Source organism: Sander lucioperca, chromosome 18 (genome assembly GCF_008315115.2).
Source record: "Sander lucioperca isolate FBNREF2018 chromosome 18, SLUC_FBN_1.2, whole genome shotgun sequence".
In the NCBI taxonomy this organism is placed as follows: Eukaryota; Metazoa; Chordata; class Actinopteri; order Perciformes; family Percidae; genus Sander; species Sander lucioperca.
Genome location: NC_050190.1, coordinates 24,741,240 through 24,755,478, shown reverse-complemented (window position 1 = coordinate 24,755,478; position 14,239 = coordinate 24,741,240). Strand labels below are relative to the sequence as shown.

Below are 14,239 nucleotides of genomic sequence, written 5' to 3'. Positions count from 1 at the left end.
ATGTCTGTGTCTCCACGTACCTATGTACGTAGCTACAGCGTAGATTTTACGCAGAAGTATAAATCAAGCTTAAGTCTCAAACTTGTGATGTCATCAAGTATGACAACATTCCCCTTGGTGCTCTCAGTGTCATCTATAACATCTTTCCCCAATTCATTGTCTATAGAGCTGTTCCAGACTTTATACTTGATGACATCACAAATTTCAGTTTTAGCACTCTAGTTTTTGGATTTGGGAGAGATTTGTTCATCTCTACTAATAGTTTTGGACTGTTGATAGGAATAACATGATTCATTTTTTTTAAAATGGTGTGTGGTTCCCCTTTATTAACTCTACTGATGTGCCTACTTTTTTGTTGTTTATTTTGGTTTATTACTTGTGATTGAAATTACAGTCCACTTTAACAATGATGGAATGTTTGTTTATTAGATACGTTTTTGAGTGCTAAAGCACTGAAACACTATGCACAACTCTTGTACATACTTTGTTGTATAAAGGGGAGTTAAGCCTATGTCTGAATGTTGCTAGAGATCCTGTTTTCTTCATTTTCCTTGCCTTGTTCTGCCCACTCCTCGTCTGTGTCATCCATTGAAATCCCTTTCTGGGCTGCCATCTTGCGGTAGGCCTGGCACTCAATTTCTGCTCTGCAACATACAAAAACAGGGCTATTTACTTATTTAACTGATAGTGTCATCGTATAAGGTTATTGGACTGTGTATTTAAAATAAAGGTGTAATTAAAGTGACCCAAGTCTGAAAATCAAGGAGGATATTCAGAGAATCAAATAACACCAGTGGTGGAAGAATTGGAAAAATGGGCTTCATTGTATACTTTTTTAGGAATCGAACACAGTCATGGTGTCCATATATTTCGGCTATCCGCACTGGTTTGTCTCCACAGCAGTCCTCCTTGTCTATAGGTGCATGGAGGGAGTGCAGCAGCCGCAGCACAGCCAGCCGGCCAGACTCTGCAGCACTGTGGGCAGGAGTCCATCCATGCTCTGTTCTCAGACATGGCCTGGCTCCATGCTCAATAAGGATCCTGACCGTTTCTGTATGTCCTGTGGAAAAGGCATCAGTGTGATCTGACATTAAGAACCTGATGATTTTTAAAATCTAGGTGGTTAAAAACAAATTCTTACCTACTGTCGTTGAGGAAAAATCTTACTATGGCAATAAGATGAAAGAAATGGAAGCAGCAGAAAAAACAATAAGTTCAGTAAGACAACAAAAAGGGCACTCCAGTGGCCAGGCTAGTCAGTTGGTAGAGCAGGCGCACATATATAGAGGTTTACGCCTCAACGCAGCGGCCGCAGGTTTGACTCCGACTTGTGGCCCTTTACTGCATGTCATTCCCCCTCTCTCACCTTTCATGTCTTCATCTGTCATGTGGAAATAAAGGCCTAAAAATGCCCCAAAGAAATATTCTTTAAAAAAGGGCACTCCATTAAATCAATCCATTACCCAAATGTAAGAGGGGTTAGGGTTAGTTATTAGGAGAAACAATTATTCAATGTATCAATTAGGTGATCGGCAGAAAATATTCTACTGTTTACTACGGTTTATAAAGCCCTGAATGGTTTAGGCCCAAAATACTTTTCTATCTACTGCTACATTATGAGCCATCCAGACTTCTTGGGTCGTCTGGGACAGGTCTGCTTTCGGTCCCCAGAGTCAAACCAAAACGTAGCTGGGTTGGTTCAGTGGGTAGAGCAGGTGCACACATACTGGGAGGTTTATACCTCGACGCAGAGGTCCAGGGTTTGAATCTGACCTGTGATGATTTCCTGCATGTCTTCCCCCTCTCTCTCCCCTTTCTCACTTAGCTGTCCTGTCAAATTAAAGGCGGAAAAGCCCAAAAAATAAAATTTAAAAAAAACATGGAGAAGCAGCGTTCAGTTTTTCTACACCATAGATCACTCCCAGATTTTTAAATCAAGACTGATGAAGGTTTGCTGCTGCCATTTATTGAATCAAATTATTAATTTCTCTCACTGCACTGTAACTTTTATTTTATGTCTTATTTTATATGAGCTTGTTTTTATTTTTCCATTCCCTTGACTTTTTAATTTTTTTGTTTTTGAATTGTATTTAAATGTCCTTTTAATGTTTTATGTAAAGCACTTTGGAATTGCCTTGTTGAAATGTAGGCTACTATATGAATAAACTTGCCTTGCCTAAATATCTTTGGATTTTGCTTGCAGACAAGACATCTGAGGACGACATGTTGGACTCTGACTTTAACATTTTAAAACTGAACACTTAATTAATGGTTAACATGTATTAATTCAAAACACAAATCCCTCCCACACTGATTGACAGGTCTTTTAATAAACAGACTTTTTGAGGCTACTAAATCTAAGATATTGATGTTTTCTGAAATTCTGAGACTGTATTGTAGTATCAGAAACTGTATTGTAGCAACAACAAAAAAGTTTAAACCTCAGAACACAGGAGTAAAAAAAACAGGCCAATATGTTTAATTCTGATCATTTGAGAAGCAAATATTTTTACCTCAACATACAATTGTGGATGTGTAATTTGCCTTTGAAGAAGAAACAACTGGGCTTTTAAATTTGGCTTACAGCACAAATAGGCTACATTATTTGACGGAAAAAAGCTAACGTTACAGTAGGCTAAAAGAAAATAGGGAAATATATGACACTAACCACCTTCAGAGCATTTTGGATACCCACTCCCGGCCGTGACCGTTATAGTCATAGCAGCATTGAATGGCGACAGGTGTAAAACTAATGATATTTAAGACCTGCAGGCGTATCAGGAGATACGGATGGTACATTTCCACTGATCCACACTAACTACCTTTAGCTGCTGCCCAGTGAAGAGGTGTCTTGTAGCTCCAGTCGATATCTCTCTGATTGGGATTGCATTCATTTTGCCTCAGAATCTCCTCAACTTGATCAAAATCCCCCGCTGCAGCTGCCTGGTGCAACTCTGTCATTTTCGTTACTATGGTTGCCTAGCAACAAATGTAAACGGTAAATGCTGCCACCTGCTGTAGGCATGGATGTATTAAGAGAACGGCTGTAGGTAGGGGGTGAAGCCGGTGTCGTGACAAGGTACTTATCCCTGCCAGGATTTGTATCCCCTCGACGCGCGAGCGCGCGTGCACTCAGAGCGGAGTTTAACTGCTGCACTTCGAATTCACCTCTCGACAGGGTTTTCCTTAGTAACACGGGTCTCATTTATCTATATAAATATGTTTATTTGTCTGTTTTCACCTGATATAATGTGTATCCCCTCTCCTAACATGCAAAGGGTCTGTCCTGTTAGGGGATGGGATACGCATTATATCAGGTGAAAAACAGCCTGATATAATGTGTATCCTCTCTGTAACTTTTGCTAGAAAACAGCAGAAATCTCCATATTATCTCAGGTTGTTAATTGTGACCTGGTAAACACAGACAATGGCCCAATCCCAAAGTGAGCCCTGAGGACTAAGGACTAAACACTCACAGACATAACACACATGAGGACAGGGCAGACCCTTTGCATGTTAGGGGAGGAGATACACATTATATCAGGTGAAAAAATGGCCTGATATAATGTGTATCCCCTCTGTAACTTTTGCTAGAAAACAGCAGACAACTCCATATTATCTCATGTTGTTTATTGTGACCTGGTAAACACAGACAATAACACACATGAGGACAGGACAGACGCTTTGCATGTTAGGAGAGGGGCTACACAAAATATCAGGTGAAAAAATGGCCTGATATTTTGTGTATCCCCTCTGTAACTTAGAGACAGGTGAACAAAGCGGTTAATTGAAAAGCCATATTAAACAAAATTAAATTAAAACAGAAATCACGTTAGATGGCAGGGAGGGACGGGTTAGCAAAGACGAGGAAAAAATATTGTTCATAAACCTGCATGACTCACATAGATAGGCCTATCAGTCGGCCTATGTAGCTAAGGTGCATGTCAATATGGAACTTTGGAAAACACCGTCGATTAATCCACAATAATAAACGACGCATTAAACAATTCACACATCTCCTGAATGTAACAGACAAATAAACGTATTTATGTAGATAAATGAGCCCACTAAGGAAAACCCTGTCGAGTCTTCAACGTCGCTATTTGTTAACAACACTGAAAGGGTCCTTGTTTAAGACGTCACGTTTTTAACATTCACTAGAAGCGAATCCAGAATTATTGTTCTCTTAATACATCTATCGGTACACGATCCGTTCTGCCTGCACGATCCGTTCTGCACATGCGCAAGATAATACTGTTTTACGTATCCATACGACCTGCACGATCTGTTCCACGCTAGCCTATGGCTAGCCTCCACCGGGAAGCTAACGTTAGTTTAGCTAACAGCTAATTCGGCTAACCGCTAGCTGACAGCTAGATTCAGTCTAAAATAACGTTAACTCAAACGTAATGGGAAAAGCAGGCTACAGCTAAATTAAGACTTCACAGTAATAACAATAAAGACAAGTATTGAGTGATTGTATTTTAAATGAGCACAAGTAAAGTAGAACTGACGTAACAGCTGTTATATATGTCAACGTTTATTTTCAAGTTTTATTTTGAGGGTCTTTTAAAGTTATTACATGCTGTCTCAGCTAGCAGTTAGCCGAATTAGCTGTTAGCTAAACTAACGTTAGCTTGGCTGTCGACCGGAAGCGTGGAACAGATCGTGCAGTGTCGTAAATCCTCGTACAACCGCGCATGCGCGAACATTTTGCGCATGTGCAGAACGGATCGTGCAGGCAGAACGAATCGTGTACCAACATCCATGGGTGGAAAAGATTGTTTTCCCCATGGTTTCCCCCACGGCGACTCCGCCCAAAGCCACGCCCATACCAGCTATGACGAGTCACGACAAGTGTATACTGTATACCAAAGCCCGTCTCATATTAGAAATTCTTTGTGTATACCAATACATGAAACACTAAAGAGATTTAATTTAAAGAGAATATATGGTTATAAAACATAATTTAATATTGTTGAGTAGGGCTGGGCAATGGCTAGCCTGGTTGACACCAGACCCTTCTCAGTTGTAACCATAGACAGTATATAAGGTTGTAACTGGGGAAGGTTCATTGACAGTTTATTTTTCAAAGGGGCGTCACCAACGGACGCCGCTCAAATGCCTCTGGGCGCATTGGATAGTCCAACCAATCAGAACAACGATCCGGGTGACGCTGCGCTTCGGTAGCCGTCATGTTGAATGTAAACAAAAAGCCGCTCGCCGTCGCTGCGCTATCAAAGTTGCGTAAAGCCCGCCTCAACGGTTGCGATTGGTGTAAAGCCCGCCTCAGCAGTTGTGATTGGTGCCTCGATTTTGGGGACATTGGAAATGGGTTTGAATGGGCTCTGTTGGTACACGATCCGTTCTGCCTGCACGATCCGTTCTGCACATGCGCAAGATAATACTGTTTTACCGAGGATACGACCTGCACGATCTGTTCCACGCTAGCCTATGGCTAGCCTCCACCGGGAAGCTAACGTTAGTTTAGCTAACAGCTAATTCGGCTAACCGCTAGCTGACAGCTAGATTCAGTCTAAAATAACGTTAACTCAAACGTAATGGGAAAAGCAGCTACAGCTAAATTAAGACTTCACAGTAATAACAATAAAGACAAGTATTGAGTGATTGTATTTTAAATGAGCACAAGTAAAGTAGAACTGATGTAACAGCTGTTATATATGTTAGGTGTTTGTTATATATGTCAACGTTTATTTTCAAGTTTTATTTTGAGGGTCTTTTAAAGTTATTACATGCTGTCTCAGCTAGCAGTTAGCCGAATTAGCTGTTAGCTAAACTAACGTTAGTTTGCCTGTGGAGGCTAACGGCAGACCGCTACAATCAGCTAGCGGTTAGCCGAATGAGCCGTTAGCTAAACTAACGTTAGCTTGCCTGTGGAGGCTAACGGCAGACCGCTACAATCAGCTAGCGGTTAGCCGAATTAGCTGTTAGCTAAACTAACGTTAGCTTGGCTGTCGACCGGAAGCGTGGAACAGATCGTGCAGTGTCGTAAATCCTCGTACAACCGCGCATGCGCGAACATTTTGCGCATGTGCAGGCAGAACGGATCGTGTACCGACAGGCTCTTCGCCAGACTGATTTGCAGAGCAAATCTCAAATTTGCCGGAAGTTCGTCAGGGTTTACCCAGGCTAGGCAATGGCTGGAAAATATATCGATATTATTGATATGAGGCTAAATATTGTGTTAAATTTTGGATATCGTAATATGACACGTGTTGTCTTTTCCTGGTTTTAAAGGCTGCATTACAGTAAAGTGATGTTATTTTCTGAACTTATCAGACTACTACCTGTTTTTATTTGCCTTAACCCACATAGTTATATATTCATATTGCTGATGATTATTTCTCAAAACTCTCATTGTGATTTTTTTTTTTGTGAAAGCCCCAAGTCAACCCTACAATATCAACATCGATGTATTCGGTCGAAAATATATTTGATTTTTTTCATATTTTGTCTATATTTTGGGATGCTTGTTTTTGATGAAAACACCATAACTGCAGATTTAAGCTCCAGTATCATAATGAATACCCACATTTTATCACTTTAAACATCAACTTAAATAAACTGTGACTGTAAAACTCAACATAGTTAATGCTGAATAACAAGATGTTTTGCATAACTACAGTAACACAGCCAGGTCAAATGTTATTAATTTAAAAACTTCAGCCTCTTATTCATTCATGCAAGTACTGTACGTTTATTGACACAAGTTATGCACATATCACACTTTATTTCATTTAGTCAGTAAACTACGTTTAGTAAAATTTCTAACAACAAATCTGTACATTTTCAGTTAACAAAAGCCAAGATTGCTCTGTCACAACTGGGTTGGACAACAAGGGCATTCATCTGGGTCCAGATCTGAAACCAATAAACACAAATGTTAGATTACATATTGAAAACTAACTTTAAAAGGGATTTCATGTCTAAATATCAATAATTCCCTGCCAGTTGTTTTTACCACATTTTTATCCCTCGCAGCACAGATTGGATGAGAAAAAAAACAAGTCTTACCATTATTTAAAGCCTTTTAGATGCCTCTAAACCCCACTCGTCATCATCCAGTGGTGTAGTCTATGTGATACGCAGGTATACCCCATATACCCACTAGGAAAGGTCAAGAATTTCCATATACAGTACCCACTTACAAAAGCACAAGGATATGTAACGTTTTGGTCATAAATTTACCCCGCCTGTGTTGCGAGTCACCTAGGAACAACAACACAGTTGCTTGGCTGTCATTCTCTGTGCAAACATGAAATTAACTAATGTGAATCACTAAAGTACATATGAAACGAAAGCCAACTAAGACTACACTCCCATCATTTTCGTAAGCCTGCCTCTGAAGCTACTGCAGCTTCGGGTGACACTGCAGCAGACGGTTACGTTACAGAAACTACAGGTAATAAGCCAGATGAGGCTGATGCTATGCGCAGTAACGTTACAAAAAATGTATGGGGTTATCGCTCTGGGACACGGGCGAGAATGAAGCTGGGAGGTATAAATCGAGTAGTCTACTAACCTGATCCCAAACTTTCTGCCAAGGCATGGTCTGTGGCCCGTCCTTTCCAGTATTTCTCCATCAGTGTATTCACAACTACTCCCTCACACTCAATTTCCACTGCACACCAAGGAACTGCAATCTCTGGATGATCCTCTATGTTGAACACTGTCACTCTCAGTTCTTTATCGACCAGGAGATTGTAGAAGTCATCGTAACCTTCATCATCCCAGGCGCCCTTGGACTCATCAAATCCATTCAAAGAGCACAGAAAGGCCTGAGGAGTCTTCTCCAGCAGACTCTGAGGCAGTGGTCTCACATTCTTGATGTCAACGTCACATTCATTTCCATAGTCGATAAACACGACATTGAATTCATCGTCAACTCTGCAAACGACTTGAGCTCGATACCACCGTTTGTCACTGGAAAACAGAGCAAGGCATGGACTGCCAGGACCAAGAGTCTCGGGGAACTTTAGGTCCTGTTGTGGGTGTGCTGCTTCCTGAGCAAGTCTTGACACTTCGCTGAGCTCCTCTGTGTTGGCGTACTGACACCAGAAGAAATTGGGTTCCCCAATACAAGAGGCATATACCTCCTCCTTTTTGTTTTTGGAGATGCATGGCTTCTTGTATATGCGAGTATTCACATTTCCTTTGGAAACACTGAGGTGTGTCATATTGGACTCAGTTTGACCATCTTGGAGGAGAGTTTCTGTTTGAGGGTGTTCTATCGAAACACATTCTTTGGCAACTGGTTTCCAGTATTTCTCCATCAGTGTATTCACAAGCACTCCCTCACACTCAAGTTCCACTGCATACTGAGGAACTGCAATCTCTGGATGATCCTCAGTGTTAAACACTGTCACTCTCAGTGGTTTATCAATCACAAGATTATAGAAGTCATCGTAACCTTCATCATCCCAGGAGCCCTTGGACTCATCAAATCCATTCAAAGAGCACAGAAAGGCCTGAGGAGTCTTCTCCAGCAGAATCTGAGGCAGTGATCTCACATTCTTGATGTCAACATCACACTCATTTCCATAGTCGATAAACACAACATTGAATGCATTGTCAACTCTGTGAATTACTTGAGCTCGATACCACTGTTTGTCACTGGAAAACAGAGCAAGGCATGGACTGCCAGGACCAAGAGTCTCGGGGAACGTCATGTCCTGTTGTGTGCGTGCCGTTTCCTGAGCAAGCCTTGACACTTTGCTGAGCTCCTCTGTGTTGGCGTACTGACACCAGAAGAAATTGGGTTCCCCAATACAAGAGGCATATACCTCCTCCTTTTTGTTTTTGGAGATGCATGGCTTCTTGTACGTGCAAGTATTCACATTTCCTTTGGAAACACTGAGGTGTGTCACGTTGGACTCAGTTTGACCACCTTGGAGGAAAGTTTCTGTTTGAGGGTGCTCTTTTCCAACACGTTCTTTGGCAACTGATTTCCAGTATTTCTGCATTGCTACATTTACAGCCATTCCCTCACACTCAATTTCTACTGCATACTGAGGAACTGCAATCTCTGGATGATCCTCAGTGTTGAACACTGCCACTCTCAGTTGTTTATCGATCACGAGATTATAGAAGTCATCGTAACCTTCATCATCCCAGGAGCCCTTGGACTCATCAAATCCATTCAAAGAGCACAGAAAGGCCTGAGGAGCCTTCTCCAGCAGACTATGAGGCAGTGGTCTCACATTCTTGATGTCAACGTCACATTCATTTCCATAGTCGATAAACACACATTTGAATTCATCGTCAACTCTGCTAATTACTTGAGCTCGATACCACCGTTTGTCATTGGAAAACAGAGCAAGGCATGGACTGCCAGGACCAAGAGTCTCGGGGAACTTTAGGTCCTGTTGTGGGTGTGCTGCTTCCTGAGCAAGCCTTGACACTTCGCTGAGCTCCTCCGTGTTGGCGTACTGACACCAGAAGAAATTGGGTTCCCCAATACAAGAGGCATATACCTCCTCCTTTTTGTTTTTGGAGATGCATGGCTTCTTGTACATGCAAGTATTCACATTTCCTTTGGAAACACTGAGGTGTGTCATGTTGGACTCAGTTTGACCATCTTGGAGGAGAGTTTCTGTTTGAGGGTGTTCTATCGAAACACATTCTTTGGCAACTGGTTTCCAGTATTTCTCCATCAGTGTATTCACAAGCACTCCCTCACACTCAAGTTCCACTGCATACTGAGGAACTGCAATCTCTGGATGATCCTCAGTGTTAAACACTGTCACTCTCAGTTCTTTATCAACCACAAGATTGTAGAACTCCTTATAACCTTCATCATCCCAGGAGCCCTTGGACTTATGAAATCCATCCAAAGAGCTCAGAAAGGCCTGAGGAGCCTTCTCCAGCAGACTCTGAGGCAGCGATCTTACATTCTTGATGTCAACGTTACACTCGTTTCCATAGTCGATAAACACAATATTGAATGCATCCTCATCTCTGCTAATTACTTGAGCTCGATACCACCGTTTATCACTGGAAAACAGAGCAAGGCATGGACTGCCAGGACCAAGAGTCTGGAGGAACATCATGTCCGGTTGGGCCTGTCCTGCTTCCTGAGCAAGTCTTGACACTACGTTCAGGTCTTCAGTGTTTGTGTACTGACACCAGAAGTGATGTGGTCCAACAATGTAGGATGCGTATACTGCTCTTGTCTTGTTATGAGAAATGTTCGGCCACATGCAGATGTTAACATTTCCCTCGGGGCAAGAAGGAAGGGAAGGTTGTGTAATTTCTAAGTCAATTTGGCCACTTTTTATTTCTTTGTCAAGAATGACATCCAAATTTGGTTTTCTTCCTTCATCCAAATTCTTTTCATGTTCAATCTCTGGTGCAGGAACATTAGTTATGGATTGTGACTTTAGCTCATCCCTTGTACATGTCCCATTGCTGCTGTGGACTTGTTTTTGTTTGGTTGTTTCTGTTAATACTGATCCAGTTATGAGCTTTTGCATTAAACCGTCCTCATTTGGCACACTGGCATGTTCTGAGCTGTTGGAGATCTGGTGGGTAGTCTGAACGAGACTAGTCATCTCTTGTGTCATGCTATTAAGTCCAAGTGGGTGATCTGTGCAATGTGGATGGCCATTTAGTTGATAACCATTTTCCATCTCTTTGTCACCAGAAGCATTTTGCACCTCAGAGGGGAAACTTGTTAAAGGATTCCCATTGCTCTGTATTAGAGGGCTTGGATGTTCTGAGCTTCTTTTGATAGGAGTATCGCCAGCTCCAGAAGTGAGGCCATCATCTGTTCTGCCATTGACTGCTCGGTTCTTGGTCCATGGCAAAGTTTCCTCCAGTAAACCATCAACATTTACAATGACTTTGTTATGCAATTCCATGCCACGTTCGTCTCCAAGTGGACTGAGAAATGATGAGGGAATGGGTACATTTTGGACATATGAATCTTGTTCAGTCTTGGAGGGTAAATTGGGTCCTGCCATCTCTATGAAACAACTGTTATAAAGAATGACATTATAGACATCTTGATGTATATTGTTGTGGTAAAACTTCGCCACAAAGGTCTGGTTCAGGAGCAGTGATTTCAAGTAATCAGTCTGGTCTGTAGTCCACCCTGTGCCATTATCTTTTACACCTTCAAGAGAACAGGGATACGTGACAACTGGCATTTTCAGAAATTTTACATGCAGCGGTCTGATATTTCCAATTGGGACCAATTCACTTTTTCCTTCATCCACATGCAAGACTTCTACAGCACCATCACTAGTCACTGTTTGCTTTAGTAATGAGCGATGCCATTTTCCGGTTATGCCTCTAGCGACACATGGATCCCCGCAGGTCAAAGGCTGTGTCTCTCCTGAATCTGAGCTATCTTCATAGTGCTGCTGGATCTGTTCTGATAATATCTTCACTGACTTGGAAAAAATTAGGAGTTTGCAAAAAATATATGGATTAGCTACCGCTGTCACGTTAACAGTTTCAAAAGTATCAGTTAACAGTTCTGGGTAAAAGTATTGGTCAGGCTTCTTAAGTTGGGAGCTGACATTCAGATTCTGTTGCTGCGTTACGTGGTCGGCCTCAAGACATTTCTGTACAAGACATTTAAACTCGTCTACTGGCATTTTCTTTGCAACTCCAATCTTACACATATGCTTGGAAATAGTTGGTATGTCAAGGAGAATGGTCCTGTCTGGCATCAGCACATGTTGAACTAGTCCCTTAAAGGTCTTGCCAGGCAGGGACTCAAAAAATGTTGTGGCTTTTTCAGGCCAGTTATTCCCAAGGGAGAGGACATTTGCGAGTATGCATGATTCAGTTTCAGGAGGGAGGAGAAAACTGTCATTATTGCCCCATGCTAAAGCTTCATTTGTGGTGATATGAGGCTGTCCCTGGTCAATCAGAAAAACATTGCAAGCTTCAGTTTGAATCGATACAATCCGAGCTCTGTGCCAGGTGTCACTGATGCAAACCAGACAGTGATCCCCTGGGTTTCCTTCTGGTCCATAAAACTTCCTTTTAGGGGTCTGAATTTCATCTCTCATCTGCTCATACACATGCTTCTTCCCATTATCCATGTTGACCCACAATTCCACAAGACCACAAGTGGAGTTTAGGTTTACCCTCGTAATGAGAACTGGTACTTTTGATCCTGGCGTTGGAAGGCCAGGAATTGAACACATTCTGACACTCAGGAGGTCAAATACACCTGCAAAAAAGAAAAAAAGAAATGTTGAAGAAATACAGGCTTTTTAACCATTTTACGCCACCAACCTTTAGAATTTCCGGGACAGTTCAGTAACCATCTGTGCACTTAATTTGCTTAAATGGTCATTTAACTGCATCACGTGTACCTAATAAACTGGCAACTGAGTGTAAATCAGCACAAAATTCTACTACCTCTCTAGAAATTAAAACCTAGAAGTTCTGGCTGCTGAAGAAAAGATGGAAGGCAATGAAAATAATTTTATTTGAACTACATTTTAGTGTTGTCTTTTTCGTCAACGATACAGTGATATCGCCACGGTCAGCATTTAATGACAGCAGTGCTGTCCCGTCATTATTATCATTAACAAATGTAACACTTCAGCAGAGGTGTTCATTTCCAAACAGGCTTAGTGGCTTGACAGTTAACGTCAAGGTGGATTTGATTTGCAAGGGTATTTTGTTGACGGTAATGTTATTAGTGTTATAAGTTAGCAGCACACTTAAACAAGCGGTCCCAGGGTGAGACATAGGAAGACAGCTCTCTTTGCCTGTCAGCTCCGAGGTGACATTATGTTCTGCCGTCTGTTCAGAAGTGGTGAATTTACAGCTCACAGAAAGTTAATATGATCTAGTGTCTGGCTTTTGTTTGATATCTAGTGTCGGCAAAAAGGTTGTTTTATTGTGATTCTTTTGAGTGATTTTAAGCTGGGCTTTCACTGTGAAAGGTAGACACGGAAGAGCCAGCGTTATGGCAATGTTTTTTTTTCTCAACCTTTGTTGACATTGTGCGGCTGTTTAGTTTTATTTATAATTAAATATCCAATGCTGTCCAAACTGCTCCAAATTCCAAACGCCAAGTTCATAGAGTATCCAGGAAACCAAGTGTGAAGTAGATCGGATGAACGGTTAATGAGATGTTTAAAAAAAACAACAGACACACACACACACACACACACACACACACACATACATACAGAGATTCCCCGATTTATAGTTAGATTTAGAGGCAAGATGCCTCATAAAACTTGTGTGGGTGAACAATCTCAGCATCAAGTTACATCCAAGTGACGGTCATCTCTTACAGTATTACAGATTCAAAGATTAGTTTACATATCCCCATGCTCGCCAAAAAGGAATTGCAGTATTTATAATTCAAGACACAAAACCTTTAGATATATCAATCAATTGAAATTGTAGGTCTTCTATATGAATTAAAATAACATTGTGTAAAAAATTGGTGGTCACCAGGGTAATAATGAGAAAATTAGGGAAAATGCCTGCTGGTTGATTCAGGCTTAGAAAGCCTTATTGTGCTAATATGAAGTGGCTGTATTCTGGTGAGTGAGCAAGTGATTTCTTTTTTTTCTTTTTTCTTTTTCATCTTTAATGTATAAATGTGAGATTTAAGCCAGTTTTTTCCCCCACAATCAAACTATTATGGAAATTAAAATAGCCTACTTTAATCAAGAACACACATTGTCTGTGTTAAAAATGCGTTGTTATTATAAGAATCTAAAAGTTCTTTTACACCACAATTCACTTTGATAATTCTAAAAAATATACAGCGTTACATGTCTACATGTGATTCTAAACTGACTCCAACCTTTCAGTGCAGTTGCAAATCCAGCTCCTCCTGCAAAAATGCCCTTAATAAATACAACTTAATATCCCGCTATCTAAGCACACGCTTTACGTTGCTTTTCAGTGTGTGCGTGTTAAACATAATACACTCAACTCTGATTGCCCCACATTTACTCACACCAACTTGTTACATAATTAAACATATGTCGATTGTCTCACCGTTGTGTTTGTTGCAGGCGACTCTTCACCATCTTATTGTCAGGAGGTGGGGGCGGGCACCACTCACGTGGGTTTTTAAAGGCCTCACATTTCTGGGTGATTAATAATGTCTCGAAGAATACATGCACGATATTAAGCTTACCCTTTTTTATAGTTTGGATGTGTTTATATGGGTTAAACTCCGAACTCTGCCGAATTAAAGGTTTACATAGTGACCCTTTTATTCAAAAGAAGT

General features: G+C 41.2%; 2 protein-coding genes across 2 annotated transcripts; both read right to left on the bottom strand.

Moving 5' to 3' along the window:
- Window positions 1-308: 308 nt before the first annotated feature.
- On the bottom strand, window positions 309-3,052 carry LOC116057345 (ankyrin repeat domain-containing protein 66). Its single transcript, XM_031309747.2, has 3 exons — window positions 2,823-3,052; window positions 832-1,060; window positions 309-644 (listed from the first exon to the last, which is right to left on the bottom strand). Exons 1-3 carry the CDS (start codon window positions 2,959-2,961, stop codon window positions 509-511), a joined length of 504 nt encoding a protein of 167 aa, XP_031165607.1. The 5' UTR covers window positions 2,962-3,052; the 3' UTR covers window positions 309-508.
- Window positions 3,053-6,693: 3,641 nt separating this feature from the next.
- Window positions 6,694-14,223, bottom strand: LOC116057340 (tudor domain-containing protein 6-like). The gene is made up of 3 exons (XM_031309740.2): window positions 14,005-14,223; window positions 7,544-12,205; window positions 6,694-6,882 (listed from the first exon to the last, which is right to left on the bottom strand). The coding sequence occupies exons 2-3, from the start codon at window positions 12,177-12,179 to the stop codon at window positions 6,839-6,841; spliced, it is 4,680 nt and encodes a 1,559-aa protein (XP_031165600.1). The 5' UTR covers window positions 12,180-12,205; window positions 14,005-14,223; the 3' UTR covers window positions 6,694-6,838.
- Between the last annotated feature and the right edge of the window lie 16 nt (window positions 14,224-14,239).

Coding starts and splice junctions, on each gene's coding strand:
- LOC116057345 (XM_031309747.2), bottom strand. CDS start 2,961: ATGACAGAGTTGCACCAGGCAGCTGCAGCGGGGGATTTTGATCAAGTT. Junction 1,061..2,822: donor TCACTGGGCAGCAGCTAAAG/GTAGTTAGTGTG, acceptor CCTTTTCCACAG/GACATACAGAAACGGTCAGG. Junction 645..831: donor TGTGTTCGATTCCTAAAAAA/GTATACAATGAA, acceptor TGTATGTTGCAG/AGCAGAAATTGAGTGCCAGG.
- LOC116057340 (XM_031309740.2), bottom strand. CDS start 12,179: ATGTGTTCAATTCCTGGCCTTCCAACGCCAGGATCAAAAGTACCAGTT. Junction 6,883..7,543: donor GGCAGAAAGTTTGGGATCAG/GTTAGTAGACTA, acceptor TATTGGTTTCAG/ATCTGGACCCAGATGAATGC.